The sequence below is a fragment of the Orbicella faveolata genome, unplaced genomic scaffold, assembly GCF_042242905.1.
Source record: "Orbicella faveolata isolate gen_17 unplaced genomic scaffold, um_ofav_v1 contig_46, whole genome shotgun sequence".
NCBI classification, from domain to species: domain Eukaryota; kingdom Metazoa; phylum Cnidaria; class Anthozoa; order Scleractinia; family Merulinidae; genus Orbicella; species Orbicella faveolata.
The window spans coordinates 23,308,422-23,326,525 of record NW_028301576.1 but is presented as its reverse complement, the minus strand read 5'-3'; the positions used below and the strand labels follow the sequence as shown (position 1 = coordinate 23,326,525).

Below are 18,104 nucleotides of genomic sequence, written 5' to 3'. Positions count from 1 at the left end.
CCACGAAGAAACACGACTTCGAGTTCCCAGGATCTCTCATCTCTCCCGCCTAGAGAGACCCTGGGAACTAAGTTGGTTCGAGTTATGTTGCAGATGGCGATTTAGTTCAGCTGAAACTGTTAATGGATCATTTCTCGAGGTAATTTAAACATTCTATTCTGTAATGAATAACAGACCACTTAGTTGTTCAGGTTTTATTTAAGTTTATTGCCATACAGATTTACTTTACAGCTGTTTACACTTCCATAAAAAAGTCATTGGAGCTATTATTCGTTTGGTTACTTGAATTTCGTAGCTGAGTGAAACATTTGTTTCCATTTTTGTCGATAAAATCGATAATCAGTTGAAAATCTTGTGATTATCGACTTTTATCGACAAATTTAATTTGTCGATTGACAATTATCGACAACTATCGAGTACTATCGACTTATCGACTACGTTTTCGATGATCGACTTTGATCGACATGTTACGTCCTGAAACTTTGGACGGTGATTTATCAATCTGTGGAACGAATGAACCATTGCGTGTTCACGAGATCAGATGGAAATTGCTCAGTCAACTATAGCAACGGCCTATTCTAGGAAATGTTGCAGGCGCACAAAGATGCTATTTGCCGTTTGAACATGGAATATGGCTCGTAAACGTCTGCAATCTTGGATTGTTCTGCGAGTTGTGCATCTGTTTTCGCTGTGCATTTTCTTCCATTGTTCCATAATTTGCGAGACTCAACATGTTCGCGGCACAGAGGAAGTGGGCATTATAAAACACCAAAACAACTTCTCGTCAGGTATGGCTTAATTATGAATGAAATGGCTTGGTGAGATCGAACTTGTTAGTTCTTTACGATTTTTCTCGATCAATTCCATGCGCATTTGAATTTCACTCGAGGCTAATTTATTAATAATTGAAATATATATGTATTAAGCGATGTTGCTTTGACTAGTGGTACAGTCTTTTAAGCTTAAGCTCGATATCAACCATATCCCGAAGTCGTTTTCATTACACAATGTATTTCAGTGTGGTAATTAATTATCGTAATTGTTATTTCACATGTCTTAGTTAGTGTTAGTGTTAAACCTGTGTTTTTGGGTGAATTATTATTATTAATATCAGATTATTACTTCGATTCAGAGCTTTTAAATGAACATGTAGAGTGAAGCACAAACTGCGTGCAGAATGCTATATACCCCTAATCCCAATGGAATGATGTACATTTGAACGCGCCCCTAGAATGCGGTCACCCCAAAATGCAGACCATGCAGACTGCAGACCATGCAGACCGTGCAGACTGAGTACTTTTTTTCTAACACTTGACTCACTTTTTTCGCTTCTAGTGAAAAAATAGTGTTCAATACGTCCTAATGTTTGTTATTTACCCACAAGTGGCACAGACTCAAGATCTGATTGTTGATTCACGCATTTAATAGACCTTCTATGGGAAATTCCCTTTACTGGTCCTAAATATACTAAGATCACGGCAACCATACTGCACTGAGAATTTCAAATGCTATTCGGTTTTCTGTGATCTTTCCATGCGCTAGTCTTTTTTGACGTGATCGCAGTCACACTCCAACAGCCATTTGGAATTACATTTTGCACACCAAGAGTAGAAAATGCACATGTTACGTGTGACATTATAATACAAGTGAAGTTTATTTGTACATTTTACAGTGTAAAATAGCTTATTTAGAACTAAAGCGAGTTTCCCTTGCAAAATCTATAATGCATCAACAGTCACATACCACCGAGTTTCCGCGGCGTGCAGATAACAAACACTCTGGTACATAATTGAACAGAACCAGAAAATATGCGAGTCAAAAGTAAATGCAAAAACAAGAATATGCAGAAAAAAAAAGTACGCAGTCTGCACAGTCTGCATGGTCTGCACGGTCTGCACAGTCTGCACGGCCTGTGGTCTGCAGCCTGCATGGTGTGCATTTTGGGGTGACCGCATAGAATGTTTCAGTGACAACAGAGATGGTCAAGAGCACAGTATTTGGGATTTTCATGATAAGCAGCCAACATTACTTTAGGTAATCATACGGTTTTGAGTTCAATTTGGAATTAATTTGCATGAGTGAGTTTTTCAAAAGGCTGAAATTGCACAAGCCGCTTTGGCGAGTGCAATTTCAGCTTTTTGAAAAACTCACAAGAGCAAATTAATTCCCAATTGAACAAGAAAAACCGCATGATTACTTATTAATAATATAAACATGATAAAATTTGCGTGGAGGAAGTGCCGGAAGATCTTTCTTGAAGCCACTTTTTCTCATTTGAGAAAACTTTTTTCAAAGTTTCCGCACACAATTTTCATCATCTTATGTGATATCATTGGCTTAGAAAATTTCCCTTTGTCTTTCAGCCAATCATAACTCAGAATTATGCTGTGTAATTTGCACTTCTAGTGTTACACTTTCTGCACCGGTGTTATACTTTTTGCACAGGTGTTACACTTGAACTGCACTGCTCTCAGCCAATCAGAATCGAGTAATTTTTTCATGTATATTATTATCCATAGAATAAATATTTACTTAACAACTCATAAGTGACCTAAAATAAAATTTAAATGGACGACTACAAAACACTTACATTGCATGACTGTATACCTGTGTGAAGTACAGACTAGTCCTTTCCCAAAGTGATCCAAACTTAAATGTAATGTAGGATTACAAAAGATTTATATGAGGGGGGCGTCGGGATGTTCGGTTTTGCGGATTTGGCCAATTTTTGGTTTGCTTTTCGCACTTAAAAACTGCAGTTTTTCGGTTTTGGTGTCTTGTGCGGTTTGCGGGTTTTCTCCAATTTAGTCTTTGGTTTTCAATTTTTGTCAACAATGATGGCAGATTTTCGGATTTTTCTGCCCAATACATTTTACAGTTTTTCTGGTTTTGCCAAGGACGTTACACCTCACAGTCATGCTAAAATTGTAATTCCAAGGGACTACTTACAGTTAGAGGAATGCATGGCAAGCCTAGTCTCTTTAACAGCGTTTTTTGGGCCGTAAACAGCTGCCAAGCAGACTATGAAAAACTAAAGATAACATCAAAGCAAAAGACTATTTCTCAAATATCATGCGACTGGGATAATTTTTTGTAGACTTTGACCTTAGACTTTAACCCATCTTGTTTCTATACCTTAAGAGTGCCTGCCTGTAAAAATCAGACAAATTCTTAATTTCACGGCAAGGGTCGAAAATTCGATTTCGCTCATATTTTCATGGTAGATAGGCTAGGGCATGACAAAAACTACTGGATAGTTTTTTTGGCAAAATATTCTTTTATTTCAAAGAAATATGCAAATTACCAAATTCCGTTAGAATCGTCATTTAACGCACCATTTTATTACACAAGTTTGAGAGCCTCGCATGCAAAACCACATCATTCTTCCGTCTTTAAAAGACTCAAATATTTTTGTGCAATGTTTAAATGTGTACTGGGTTGATTTTAGGGAATGTTGCGTTGTCTTTTTGGGTGCAAAATAATTAAATTTCGAAGACATGTATTTCATTCACTTAAAAGTACTTCGTGAATATAATTAATTTTCACCATGTGCGAAACCTTCAAATGGATCAAGCTTCTGGTGGTTGAATCGCAGATGGATGGTCTATAGATTCCTGTAAAAATTTCTTTGGGCAAATGATTGTGAGCGACGCGAGAGCTTTTCAAAGTACGTCAAAACTGCAAATATTTGACCATCCGTCATCAAATTTCAATTTACGGCTCAGACGTATATTTTAGCATGTGCCGCACGACTTGACCTATAATAAGTTGAAATAGACACAGAGCTGATAATTTCGAAATGTTCTAACCTTATTTGCTGTAAAAGGCAGGTCCAAAGGCGATTTGACGTGTTTCTCTCACCATTTGTCGCACACAAAGCAGAAGTTTGCTTTTGTTTACACAAGGTGTACATCCGATGTACATCGCCAACTGTCAACTTATTTAACGGTCGAATACCATGAATCTGTGACCCTCTTTCGAAACATATGATCACCACTGCATCTAAGTCTAAAACGGCTAAGTCATTTGTAGATAGCTGCTTGCTTTGCACTACACCAAAATATTACTTTTGATCATCATGGTTTGATGGCTTGAATCCTTGCTTGCAGCGGTTCCTTGTTCGTCACGCAATGCTGTCATCCCATTTTAGGGGGTAAGGGTAGGACAATTTCTATCCTAATACGTAAGGCTCCGTAAGGCTTGGAATCACTGAGAGCACACAATCGTGTTGAGTAGGAAGAGATTGAATTAAGAAATGAAAAGAATGAATAGTTTACCATTGCCCTGTTGTTATCTTTTACTCGACCACCGCTACCTATATGCCCCTGCGTAATACTGTAACGCTAAACTCATACCTAGGTCTTCCCGCGCTATGCAATTATTTTTGGTTTACATGCAATACAGTGGGCTATCCTCGGGGAAATGGGTGGTGACCGCTTAATGGGGCTAGCCGCTTAAATAGCGACTGGTGTACCTTGAATATTTAATTTTTCACTGTCGGGCTATAAATTTCTTGGTGAACGTGGAGTCAATTCAAGACAATCATGACAGACGTGTGTTTGAATTATCACTCGTCATGCACCTTCAATTTCAGACTCTTATCTGCCATCGCCCTTTCCAAAACAAAGTTCTTAAATTTTGGGTGGCCGCTTAATAGGGGTAAAGACAATAATGAAACCCTTATCAGAATGACCAAATGGTGGCCGCGGAGGTAACCGGTCAATAGGTGTTTTATTTACAATATTTTACTGACGATAATTTTAGACTGTATTGACAACAGTCCACTATTTTCTGTTACATACTAATGCCTCGCCACTAAGCAAACAAAATACACCAAATAAAATGACATGGTCAGGGCTATTTACTCACGCAATTACTAATTAAATTTAGACTGCTTTTCTCACGAATTAGACACGTTGTGATTTCCTATTTTTATTTCAGCTAGTTCTTGCTTCATTGATCTATAATTTGTTTATGGCGATTTTCTTAAAATTCTAGTGAGTACAGGCACTAGCTTTATCAGCTGTTGTCTGAAACGTCAGAACGTACAACAAACGTGATTTGGACCGATGCCACGTACATTATAGAACACGATTATATAAATATACACATATTATTGTATATATGAACAAACACATAAACAATGATTAAATTTTTTCACTTATCCTGAGAGTACTCTATACAAAATAGATCAAAATGTGCAGCATATGCCGTGACAGCATTGCGTGACGAACAAATAACGGCTGTAAGATTGTGCTGCGCCGACACGCTTATCGGCAATGGTCAGCAATCGATCAAACGCAATATTTTGGCGAAGCGTAAAGCAAGCAACTATCTACAAATGACTCAGCCATTTTAGACTTAGATGCAGTGATATTCATAAGCGCGGAAAGATGGTGACAGATTCACAGTATTCGACCAATAATAGGTTGACAGTAGGCGATGTACATCGGATGTACACCTTGTGTAAACAAAAGCAAACTTCTGCTTTATGTGTGACGAATGGTGAGAGAAACACGTCAAATCGCCTTTGGACCTGCCTTTTACAGCAAATAAGGTTAGAACATTTCGAAATTATCAGCTCTGTGTCTATTTCAACTTATTATAGGTCAAGTCATGTGGCACATGCTAAAATATACGTCTGAGCCGTAAATTGAAATTTGATGACGGATGGTCAAATATTTGCAGTTTTGACGTACTTTGAAAAGCTCTCGCGTCGCTCACAATCATTTGCCCAAAGAAATTTTTACAGGAATCTATAGACCATCCATCTGCGATTCAACCACCAGAAGCTTGATCCATTTGAAGGTTTCGCACATGGTGAAAATTAATTATATTCACGAAGTACTTTTAAGTGAATGAAATACATGTCTTCGAAATTTAATTATTTTGCACCCAAAAAGACAACGCAACATTCCCTAAAATCAACCCAGTACACATTTAAACATTGCACAAAAATATTTGAGTCTTTTAAAGACGGAAGAATGATGTGGTTTTGCATGCGAGGCTCTCAAACTTGTGTAATAAAATGGTGCGTTAAATGACGATTCTAACGGAATTTGGTAATTTGCATATTTCTTTGAAATAAAAGAATATTTTGCCAAAAAAACTATCCAGTAGTTTTTGTCATGCCCTAGCCTATCTACCATGAAAATATGAGCGAAATCGAATTTTCGACCCTTGCCGAGTTATTTTCTATTTTTATGGACAGGGACTCTTAATTGCGAGTTTCTCCCTGTTTTGTTGCAGGAATAACATTACGCTCACTTGCTCTGTTCACCTGGAATAAAGGCAAAGGAGAGACTATTTGGTTGTAAAATAAAGTAGTTGAGTTGTAAAATGGGGCTGCCATTCTGCCCACACAAATGAAAATTCTGACAATGGCAATCAAAAAGTGACTTTAGAATTGCGGTGTTTCTTTTAAACAAAAATCACCTAAAATCATTTTATCGTGCAATTTGTTTCTAGTTTTACATTGCTATAGGTCTGTGGGGTCAATTTACACAAAAAACGAGCTTTTTATACTGTGATATGTTCTGCACTAATGAGGGAATACGCAGAAAGAAGTGGAAAGTAAACCAAGTTTAGACGTATAAAAATTAAATAACAGAAAGAGAGATTTTGAAAGCTGCCAAAGCATTGTTAGGGAGGGCTTTTATTTTGGTTTTGGACGAAATTTCTTGCGGTTTTGCAGTTTTCGGCGATTTTTTGCACAGTTTTTCAGTTTCTAGTAGGCCCCTAATCTAATTGTTTTAGTATAATCTACTAGCTGTTCAAAGCTTTATCTAATTTCTCTTCATAGACACTCCAAGAAATGGCCGTCATTTTGTTAACAAGGGCACACTGCTACGCTACTACAAATTTGACCGATCATACATATATATAGTACTCATCAGTTATTTCCTTCAATTAACATTTAGGAATGTATTTGTACATGCCAAATGATGTGACAATCAGAGTTGGTGAGAAACTTCGACTAAACTGTACTGTTGTCAGAGTTGTGAATTCATCTAAAGTTGAGTTTTCTTGGTATCATGGCACCCAAAGGTTGACTAAACTCACCAGGTCCCTGGACAATAAAACAATCCAGCTACTGATCAATAATGTCACTTGGAATGACAATGGAACTTATGTGTGCAGAGAAAATACCAGCAACAGAGTTCAACCTGCGTCTGTCACCGTGAGAGTAGGCGGTAAGTTCAGATCAGTGCAGTGTCTGCTGTCATTTATTATACATGTTGCTAGCAGCAGTCTGTACTTTGAATAGTTGAGTAGGGTGTTTGCCTTTGTTTCATAACTTGGATGATACTGCACATGTACATTTGAGTATACATGTATATTCCTACGTATGTTCACTTTAGTTTATGTTTGTAGCCTTAGTAGACTCATGAGAGAATGAAGAAGTGGTGTCATTGTTAGTTAAGTGTGGATAAATCGCAGTGGCAATTTTACTCTTTTTTCTTAATAAATGTCTTTTTTATTATTATTTTTTAAATGAACACTCAAGCCAGACTTTTAATATAATTAAGATGTGAAAAGCGATAGTATACTTAGAGACGCGAAAAAGAGAGGGAAAAAAGCATTTATATATGAACAAAAGAAGGCTTATTTTAATTTTTTTTTTAACAAATTGGTGTTGAACTGCAATTTTTTTGAGCTCTGCACCTTCAAAATTACCCAAGTCAGTGTTAAATATTAAATGTTTCTTGTAAAATCTCAGCTGGCAATAAGTTAAATTCTTTCACCTGGTGTCATTAACTCACCAATGGCTCTGCTGGCTGGTAGCTTTAACTCTGTGCACTGATACATGTATTAACTAATGTTTAAATATCTCAACCAATTTGTTAAGTGAATGAAATACTGAAATAATATATTTGGTTTTGTCTTACATGTAGATCTTCCTGGTCCACCCCAAGATTTATGGATCAACAATGTTGAGTTGAAAACTTATGTTCACTGGAAAGCTCCCTTCTACCAGGGTGGATTACAGCTCAGTTATGCTGTGAAAGCAAGATGCCAGAATGCATCCACTCCACTTCACAACTGTACCTTGAAGGATTCTGTAACGCTCTGTGAAGGCATACGTCCCCAATAGGGATCAGAGTCAGGTCGATTCGTGTGTAAAATCCGGCCAATTCTTTATCAATTTTATCCACACACCTTTATTCCAGTGCCCTATATTGCCTTTGTTGAAGTCAACAATGTTCTTCGGTCAAGAATGAGTAGTCCAGTTGAATTCACCTACAATGTCCTGAACAGCATAGTTTATAGTAAGTGTCTATTAGTGACAGGCTATTAAATGAGGCTCGATTTAGACTAGGTTAAACTCAAGACAATGCTGGCCAGCTCTCTCCTTCACTAATGTGGGGTGAACTCAGGACTTTTACAGGGCTCAGTTTACAGCTCTCCCTATGAGGTCATTTTGCTTGTGCTGGTCATTCTTTGCTTACGGTCTTGGTAAAGTATTTTGCTCCACCCATCCCTGCTTTCCCTCTAGGTAAGTATAAATTAGGCACAGTGGGACTGTGCTAGGTTATTGTAAGTTGCTCACAATATTGTCATGGCTACCTCGCACAGTTAACCTGGCTCCCATTGAACTTTCAGGCACTTTCCAACAATCAGCTATTAGAGATGTGTTACTTAAAACCAGTTTAATATGTAAGTCAGTCTCTGATTTACCTGTTGGGCAGGTAACTTTTTATTTGCCCAGGTAAGTCAGCTGCCAACTACAGGTGTCAGTAAAGAAAAGTAAATTAAGACTTACATGTATGCAGGGCTGCTTGTCCGAAGGTGAGCTGGAGTTCTTGGGACTTTTATTCCTAGCCCTGTCATGTGGGTTTTCGAATGATGGGGAGATTATTTTGGCTTTCCTGTGAACTTATGAACTCACAAAAAACAATTTGTATATTGTGATTTCATAAGATCACATGAAAGTTATTACTGACCTTGCTCCCAGTGAATATATATACAGAGTGTCAGAATGGAAAAATACTTGATGGATCTCATTCATAGTATACCATGATCTCGAGGCAAATGTTTTTGCCTCTGATTAATCCAAGCATGCAATCACCATGCGATAAGAATGAGTTTTATAATTGTAGGTCAATGCGTGTAGAGGGTGCAGTGCTTGTCAAGGGTGATTGAGGTGATTCCTTAGTATTGTATTGCGCATCCGTACTGCGCATGATTTTCACGTCATTGGTCCTCGCACATAGCTCAACAGCGCATGTCCAAACTAGGTTTCTTCTAAAAGATAAAAAATTGCAGGGTATTTCTGGGACGTAGATGAATAAACAATCAAAGAAAGTCAAACTCTGTGTGATATAACACGCTGCATTGAAAAATAATCAAGCTTATTTGTTGTGCACAGAAACTACCAAAAGTCACCTAAAAAACCGTATTTGTCAGCATTGTGGCATGAAAACAAGCACGGTGACCCCCTCTTTATACTACCTTTTTAATATCTTTTTGTCCTGTAACAATAGCATATCAAGTTTCATCGGAAATCTATGGCGGGTTCTTTTACAAGGGAATCACCTTAAGTAACTTATGTTTACAGGGGTGTCATTAAAGTTTTGAAGTGAACTTCTCTATAAGAAAACTTTCCTCTAGATGGTTAAACTAGGTGGGAAAAATCATCCTCATAGCCAGTCAATTTGCCTGGTGCCCAGCCCTGAATGGAACCCCTGTGTACAGCAGCCCTTTGCACAGCAGTCCTTTGCACAGCAGTCCTTTGCACACATTGCAGGCACATGAATTTAATACTGTCTACTGTGTTCTGTGAAATGATGACTCGAAAAGAAATTTAATTAAACCAACTCTTAATATTCAGCCTGTTTTGCTCACTTAGCAACCCCACAACCTGCAGTTCTTGCTGCCAAAGAAGTGACACTACCTGGTACTGTGAAAGTCTCGTGGGAAGATGCCAGACGAGGCCGACTCATAGAGGTGGAGTATATTATTCTGTACCATAAAGATGGTGACAACCACAATAATAATTATGAGTGCACGCACATTTTGATAATTTGCTGCACTCAATCACTATGAAGTTATTTACTCAGTCTAATAATAAATCAACAGATAAGACAACCCAATTGATTTCCTAGCAGTACATGACTACTCAAGTTATTAGTGACTTAAACATCTTAATAAAGCGTTATTTTAATGTCTGTGGCTACTGTGGTGCTGTTGTAGAGCTTGACCAGGAGAGCACCAGAAACTAATGCTCTAATATATGACCTGGTTGGATTCTCCCGCTACCATTTCTACTTACTGGTGCGGTATGCAGAGAAAAACACAAACACATATGGTATCCACAGTGAGGCAACACAACGTACACTGAGAACAGATGTCTCAGGTAAGCTACACTGTACTAAGAATTGTGACCATAAGGTTCCAAATAATTGAAAATCTCCTTTAGTGATGTTAGATTGGAGTATTTGATTGTACTGTGAAGTTAACTTGAGTTTGCAAATAAGACCCTATCTCTTTATTTCAAGAGGTTCTTGATAATGTTATGGTCTAGCCTTGTATTTTTGGTGTGGAATCAACTGAAACAAAATTGAGCCAAATTCAGGCCAGTGACTCAATATTTCAGGATATCAGGTCAGTGGACATGGCTTCCAATTGTCTAACAGTGAATTTGGGTACGGTAAGCTTGAATAGCACTGTGATTAGCCTGCATTTGGCTAGCTCTTAATGGCGCACGATGTGTACACGTAGTGGAAATTTCGTGAAAAGTGCGTAGGTCTGCCATCTCTATTTGTTGCAATCTGTTGAGAAAAACAAAGAATTGTCAGCTGACAGTTGAGTTTATGAAATCACGTCAAGATCTTTAATTAGTCTCACCTTTTCTGAGAAACATTCGTGAGAAGTGGTGTGTGCACTGTACTGTATGGGCCACGCCCTACAATCTCAGTGCTAAGCGTGACCTACAGTGTAGGATGAATTTCACAGATAGTTTCACAGGTAATTCTTTTTGTTGATTATTTTTTCTAGCACCAAGGGATCCTCCACTAATTACGAACTGTAGTCACTGGATTAATGTTAGCAGTGATCGTGGATTGATGATCACCTGGAGGGTATGTGATCTTTGTCAATGACAAGTAGAGCCGGTATTTATTAATGAAGTCCAGCTGACTCAAGTGACAGTGACTGTAGCATAAAGTGGCTAAGAGTATTCCTACTCTCCCTCCCCACCCTCGCTTTCCTGGGTGAGATACTCGTCCATTGCAAAATTCTGCCAGGCTATCCCAACAATTTGGTGATACCCATTGATACACCTGGGGGGAGAGAGACACTGTCAGAGTAAACTGTCTTGCTCAAGAACGCAATGCAATGTCCCCGGCCAGAGCTCGAACCTGGAGATAATCCGGAGACAAGCGCACTAAGTTTCTAACCACGAGGCCACTGCACCTTCCACTAGCCTTGGTGCAGGGCGTGGGTATAATGGCTGATATCCAATGGCTGCATGCTGGGCCAATCAAAGATCTGGGAATACATTAGCGAATGCTTCAGTTTTTTAACAGTACACAAGATACTTATTATATACCGGTCATATTTTTCTCTTTTATCATAGATTCCTCACGCTGAATATTTCAGTGGTCCCATGAAGAGTACACTGATTTTGTACCGCTGTTCAAAAGGCTCCGGAAATATAACACTCAATGACACGTCTGCTCGCAGTGCAGTCATAACTGCCGTGAAACTGTCTGACTCTTGCCATGTATGGATGAAACTGTGCAATGAACCAGGATTGTGTAGCTCTATCAGCAACATGTGCCTCACTCCTAGCATTCGTAAAGGTGCATACAAACACCTTCTGTCGGAGCTTCAGAGGTTTCATTAAGGATGACGCGCCAGGCATATTGGCGGGCCGTGAGGCTAATTTTGTCTGCCAGGTTTGAACATCTGGAAGAAAGATTTTCCTATGAAAAAAGTTCAGTTCAAAGAGTTTTGCCCGCCTGTGAAAACCAATTGTCCTTCTGCTGAAAACGTTCATGAAACCCCTAGAGCTTACAGCTGTGGTCACAGTCTACAGATGTTCATTGTAGGAGAGAAAACAGTTTATATTTTGAAGAACGAGAGCTTGTTGTTCAATGCCCTATACTCTTCTCACGTGTTGATTTCATTTCAGGGATGGTCAACAGCAAGCTCTTTATGACGATTTCGAGAATCGGACGCAGTCTGTTTTGTCCCATTATATTTAAAACCAAAAACCAAGGAAAACGTACAGTAATCTTCAATTACGTTCAAAGTGCTTTAGTCATAAGATGTTTGGACTCGCATTGGTCGGAGAATCTTTCGATGTAAAGGAGCGCATGAGGGGATGTCGAAGAAAGTAAAATTTGGACGGGACCGATTCGGCTCGCTGATTGACTGCGGATCCACTCGGCTATTGCCTTGTGGATCCACACCTACTTTGACAATGTTATGATGAAATTCATGATCAATAACAAGACAGATGCATGAAAAACTGACGTCAATTTGTTAAGCATGGTATTGTATATGATATGGCATAGTATCGTATATCTCCTATATGCTTGTTGTTACTTCCTTTAGGTAACTCATCCTCAGGTCCCACAAATTCAAAGAACAGTGTCACAAAAACTGTGTTGATGAGCGTGGCTGGAGCAGTAATGGGCGTAGTTCTAGTAATCATTATTGTCACATGCTACAGAAGGTAAGGTGGATAAACATTCAGGAGTGGGCAGTGAGGACAGGGAGGTGAATTTCCAGTGAGGGGTAGTGAGTGCCTACTTTGGGGTGGGTAGTTGGCGCAAGGGGGGCTGGGACGGAGATGTTGCTGAGCTATTGGAGATGTAGAGAAACTTAAGAGATTGTGACCAGGGGCTCCTTTCTCGAAAGTCCCAGTAGTTACCAGTCCCGAGAAGCTTTTATTTTTGTTGGCTGAGTTTACAATACATTCAAGATCGAGATAGTAATAGTTTTGAAACAACAAACATACCAGGAAACCAAACAAAATGGACTGATTTTTGAGCGGAGTCCCACACTACTATTCCTTAGATGTAGATCTTACAGTATAGTTCCAGGCACATAAAGTTACCGGGGACGGATTAACTGCGGTGAAAAATAGATGCCCAGGAACTACGATTGAAGCCCGGGAATGAGTTTACAATAGAAACATTGGCACATTAGAAGCTTAAAAACATGCTCCACAGCTTTCTGTGCATCCCTAGCCCTACTTGCAGGCTCAGGTAATAATACAGGCTGCAATGGTAGAAAGAACAGCGGACTGCTAATAAGGTACGCGAGGATATCATTCGGTTGATTTATTTATAATTGGGCACAAGTGTTATTCCGCGTTTCACTGTTGAGAAAAGAAGTCTCCCCCTGCCTGCTGAGAGGCTCTCTTGCTTATATATTGACTGGTTTGCTTGAATGGATGCAATATGTAAAGAGTGTTTGTGGCAAAAATGTGTCTTCGCACTGAAATTTCTTGTATATTGTTGGGAAATAAAGGGTTCGGAAACCTTCTTTAGGTTAATTTTGTCTGAACAAAAACTGATTCTCTAGGAAAACAATACACCAGCTTTCCATTAGTGACGTTAAAATGTTGCTGCTCACCAGGAAAACTTAACTGGGAAAGCAGATAAAGTTCGTAACTCGATCTTTTGGTTCAAAAGATCAACGAAATCCTGCCATTTTTTTCAAACTTGGAGCCTAGCACACAGCCAAAACTCGCGCATGCTTATTGCGCTTTCCCGCTCTGAATTTGCCACACATCTTGCTGCTAGTCACTCAGCCCATGCCACTTCAAACTTCAGGGATTGCTCACATTTTAACGTGGGGGAAACTGAACTCGGTCTGTTTCCAATTCAGAAGCAGTTGAACGATCTCTGCGTTATACCAGGATAGTGCAGTAATTTGCTCATCGGAATCAACATTTCTTTTAACAGTTCGGTAATTTACCAGTGTTTTTTTTTTCCTTTTTCTTCCAGGAGGCGTGAGAACGGAACATCGGGACCTCCCTTAAGCGATTTTCTGGTAAGACTCAAGTACAATCAATCTGAGTTCAATCTGCAAAATCTTTCATCAAGAGATGAGGTTTACTTAGGTTTTCACTTTCGGGCAAATCAAACATGATTTCTTGAGGAAGATGAAAAAAATGATACAAGGGGACTTGAAAAACAGGTTTGATGCGTTTATTTAGGTGATATGAATCAGGTTTGGAGTCCAGCAATAGTTTCTTGAAGACGCATTTCTGAAAGAGCGATTGTTTGCGGCTGAAAAAATCTGTGACAAGTCTTGTTTCTGGACTCTGACACATCGCGTACTTTGGTTGGTTTTTCTTCTCTTAGTTTTTCTCGCTGTAGTTCTCAGACCCTTTCTCCTTTGGCAGGTTATGCCCCCGGTTATCCATGGTTATGACGAGGTTGAAGAGCCCTTGGTCAATAACAACTGTTACAATGTAATCACCGTGCAGTAACATGCTGGATGTGAAAGGACCCTATGAAAGAGCCGTACACAATTGCAATAAGGTCCTCAGCAAGGGAGCTGTGCTCAGGAGTGTACTACTCATACGGCCCTTGGGGAAAAAAAGGGCCCTTATGTGGTAATGTTCCATGTCCGGAAAAGTTCTTGGAGAAGTCCCCGAAAAGAGAGGCGCTTGAGCCGTTTGGGGTCAATTGTTGCGAACCAAGCCCTCCGCAAGTTAATATTTTACATCAGCTTGGCTCCATAAGAATTCCTTGGCCTTGAGGTGCAATGTAGGTCAAAAACTGGATTCTCCGACCCCGAAACGCTATTTTCTCCCAATGCAGATAAGATCAAAGGTCTATATATATGCACTGAAAGGAATAAGTAAACACAAGAGGGGATAAAGATTAAAGAGTTAATCCACGTATAGGCTTTATTTTTAAGGTTAATCCCTTTCAAGTTATTTCTAGACATAGTACCCAGTTCTCTGGCGGATAATGTTGCCACTCGTGTGCGTGGATGTTTTGGTGGCTCTTTCTAAACTCTCCCGGGGATCTGAGATGTGATATGAAAATAACTTGAGGGGGATTACCTTAGGAGTAAGGAACATATCGAGGAATAACTTGATCTCTTACCTTTCAAAAGTTCACGCTCTCTTGGTAAAAGAAAGTATCTAACAGCAACCACCGCAGTATAGTTTATTTTAAACGGATTGGATTGTACACTACTGCCGGTGAAGGTAACATTAAGTTTCTCTCAGCTCAATTCTCTTAGCTCTTTATTCGCTGACAAATTAAACTCATTTTCATGTGAAAGATTTCACATGTTCTTGGTAGTTCCGAGTTCAAATTCTTGGCTACTCCTCTCAATAGCCTGCTGGTTTGGTTCCTGCCGGTTGGCAGTCTTATGTTCAATTGCATTTTTTCCCTCGGTTTGACTGACATGCCTGATCACAACTATGAGAAATCTGCTTGGTTCTCACTACTGAGCGTAAGCTGCGTTGCTGTCCAAAGACAAAGTGTCTAATAACAGTGTCCAGTAACATGGCGTCTATTTATACCACAATTGCTACTGATCTCGCAATCTGATTGGCTAATTTGCCGTTGTCGATCCAGACAACGCTGCTCTTGTCAGTGTGTCACACAATGCCTTTTTCAGCTCGCACTCTGAAAAAAAAATTTTCTTTGACCTTTATATTGTGGTAAAAAACAAATTGAAATGTGGTTAAGCGTGGTCTGCACTCTTATCGACAACGATACGCGTCATTTGTTGTGGACTCACTCGGCTGTGCCTCATGAGTCCACAACATTTTGACCACTGATGACACATCGTTGTCGATAAGAGTACAGACCATGCTAAACCATATTCGATTTGTTAGAACAAGGTGGCTGAGTGCTTTATTTGGTTCAACCTTGTTTCTGAGCATTCATCTATATCCCAAAACCATTTACCCGTGAATTTTTTTTTTGAGATGACAATCACTCATATAACCACAGACCGAATAGGACTCCACTCAGTCTATTACCAGTACTATTCAAAAACTCTGACAGAGGTAGACGTGCTTAACTGACAGTTAAATCAGGTACCTAAAAATAATGGAAACGGGTGTATCTTTAATTTGTTTTAATTACTACACTTCGTGATGTTACTTTTTTAGCAAGTAATTTTTGGCCACACCTTGTATGGCAGTTTCAATTTATCAGTGACAGTTCACAGATGGACCTCTTTGAGTTTTTGCTAGTCAGTCCTTTTTTCCTAGATGAAGAAATATCCTCTTGACAGAAAAATACCCCTTAAGATTTGTTCGTCTGTGTTCTCAGTTATCACTGTACTCTTTTTCCTAGTTTGTAGACGTCAGTAATAAAATTTAAAGTGCCACTATGATCAAATTCTCCATACCCATTTTTTTACATTTTCGCACACAATAGGTCTTTCCTAGATTGTTTGCCAAATTTCAATCTATTACGAACATTAGAACTCATGTCGTTTGGACCTTTATTTCCGAGAATTTATGGCTGCCATTAATTTTCCTTGTTCCAAGTCTTGGTTGAGAATTTGAGAAAATGACGTCATTTTCTCAAAAATACCACACAGGTTGAAATTATAATAAAAATTAGCGCAGCAATTCGCATAAAGAATAACAAAAACTTTGGCTCACATATTCGAGCAATTTTTTTACATTAATTGTTATCATAATTTCAACCCGTGTGGTATTTTTGAGAAAATGATGTCATTTTCTCCAATTTTCAACCAAGACTTGGAACAAGGAAAATTAATGGCGGCCGTAAATTCTCGGAAATTAAGGTCCAAAAACCACGAGTTTTAATGTTCGTAGAAAATTGAAATTTGGCAAGATATCTAGGAAAGACCTAATGTGTACGAAAATGTAAAGAAATGGAAATGGATATCGAGAATTTCATCATAGTGGCACTTTAATAGTGATTCACAAAAGTGCTGTGGTATAATTATCACTTTCTATTCTTTTTCTAAAAAATCGAACATTCCTATATCGAGGTTAATTTATTGCAATTTTAAATGATTTATCTAAGTACTTTGTTTGTTGCAAGCAATAGTACTAGTTCAGGGTTACTGATATGAAAATTTGCTTTCATGTGTTAAGAATGGCTGGCTCAACATTTTTTTGTATATGAGAAATGTTTTTATCGGTGCAGAGTGTTGATGAGAATTTCTTACCCAAACATTTTTTATGAGTGGATTAACATCAGCAACAAGCCAAATTAAAAAAAAAGCAAAATATTTAGAATATAGATATATTTTTTATAGCATACACTAAAATTGTTATGGCGTTCAGAAATTGAATATAAACCAATAAACTTTGAACATTAATGAAGTGTCATGGCTTTCGGTTTCTGAGGACCGTTTGACGGATTTGATTGTTAAGCAATGTTGCTGCCCACATCCACAGCCAACCCAGACAGAATCCCACGAACCAGCCCTGTGGAACAAAAAAAGACTTCACAAGTAAATTCAGTGCATGGTCGAGTTCTGCGAAACTACAATGAGCTACAATAGTGTTGAAAGACTTCACAGTAGAATTCGATTTTCGAGCGTCTGGGAAACATCCCCCCCTCCCCTTCCTCCCAAACAATGGTGAATTTTCTATTTCTAAGATAACGCAGATCATAGCACCTACGCAACATTGAATCAGGGGGCTGGGGGTATCAGAGAATCAATGCTAAATACAAATGAAATAGAATAAGAGGTTAAATATCAAAAAGTGTCATTTTCTAAAAACCTCTCTACTTTTGCCACTTGTAGCTCACAAGATGCGAAGCTTGGGAAAGTGGGCTCACTGTTTTATTAGACATTTTCCATTACACACTTTGCATTGGGATGCTAAAAATAATATCGAAAACTCTACAATTGTGCGATCTCCGGCAATCTTAGTCAAATTTTGCCAATTTTGCCTTTGTATGGCAGCGAGGGTAGAGTTGACCTTGTTTTGATACAGACCTCACTGCTTTTGTCATGTAAATGCACCTAGTTAGTGTAGTGTATGTCCATATATGGTATTTCCTTATTTGGAAGTGACCATGTGCTTGAATAGAAGAGACCATCTAAAATGGCGGATTAAAACGTTGTGTTGTCAAATCCAGTCTCTGTTTGTTCCGCAAACACCACAGTTAGCATCAGAACAACTTGTT

At 38.8% G+C, this 18,104-nt stretch overlaps 2 protein-coding genes across 2 annotated transcripts; both read left to right on the top strand.

Moving 5' to 3' along the window:
* Window positions 1–316: 316 nt before the first annotated feature.
* On the top strand, window positions 317–9,583 carry LOC149098974 (titin-like). Its single transcript, XM_089277586.1, has 3 exons — window positions 317–788; window positions 6,921–7,193; window positions 7,896–9,583. Exons 1-3 carry the CDS (start codon window positions 632–634, stop codon window positions 8,093–8,095), a joined length of 630 nt encoding a protein of 209 aa, XP_089133712.1. The 5' UTR covers window positions 317–631; the 3' UTR covers window positions 8,096–9,583.
* LOC149098973 (uncharacterized) lies at window positions 8,144–15,274 on the top strand. Its single transcript, XM_089277587.1, has 8 exons — window positions 8,144–8,270; window positions 9,851–9,994; window positions 10,193–10,357; window positions 10,999–11,081; window positions 11,579–11,804; window positions 12,562–12,682; window positions 13,962–14,007; window positions 14,363–15,274. The coding sequence occupies exons 1-8, from the start codon at window positions 8,219–8,221 to the stop codon at window positions 14,447–14,449; spliced, it is 924 nt and encodes a 307-aa protein (XP_089133713.1). The 5' UTR covers window positions 8,144–8,218; the 3' UTR covers window positions 14,450–15,274.
* The last annotated feature ends 2,830 nt before the right edge of the window (window positions 15,275–18,104 follow it).

What these genes read in the sequence shown, in the direction of transcription:
- LOC149098973 (XM_089277587.1), top strand. Translation starts at nt 8,219, where the DNA reads ATGAGTAGTCCAGTTGAATTCACCTACAATGTCCTGAACAGCATAGTT. An exon ending in AGATGGTGACAACCACAATA is followed by an intron (nt 9,995 to 10,192) that starts ATAATTATGAGT and finishes TGGTGCTGTTGT; the next exon opens with AGAGCTTGACCAGGAGAGCA. An exon ending in ATTGTCACATGCTACAGAAG is followed by an intron (nt 12,683 to 13,961) that starts GTAAGGTGGATA and finishes TTTTTCTTCCAG; the next exon opens with GAGGCGTGAGAACGGAACAT.
- LOC149098974 (XM_089277586.1), top strand. Translation starts at nt 632, where the DNA reads ATGGCTCGTAAACGTCTGCAATCTTGGATTGTTCTGCGAGTTGTGCAT. An exon ending in CCAAAACAACTTCTCGTCAG is followed by an intron (nt 789 to 6,920) that starts GTATGGCTTAAT and finishes ATTAACATTTAG; the next exon opens with GAATGTATTTGTACATGCCA. An exon ending in TGTCACCGTGAGAGTAGGCG is followed by an intron (nt 7,194 to 7,895) that starts GTAAGTTCAGAT and finishes TCTTACATGTAG; the next exon opens with ATCTTCCTGGTCCACCCCAA.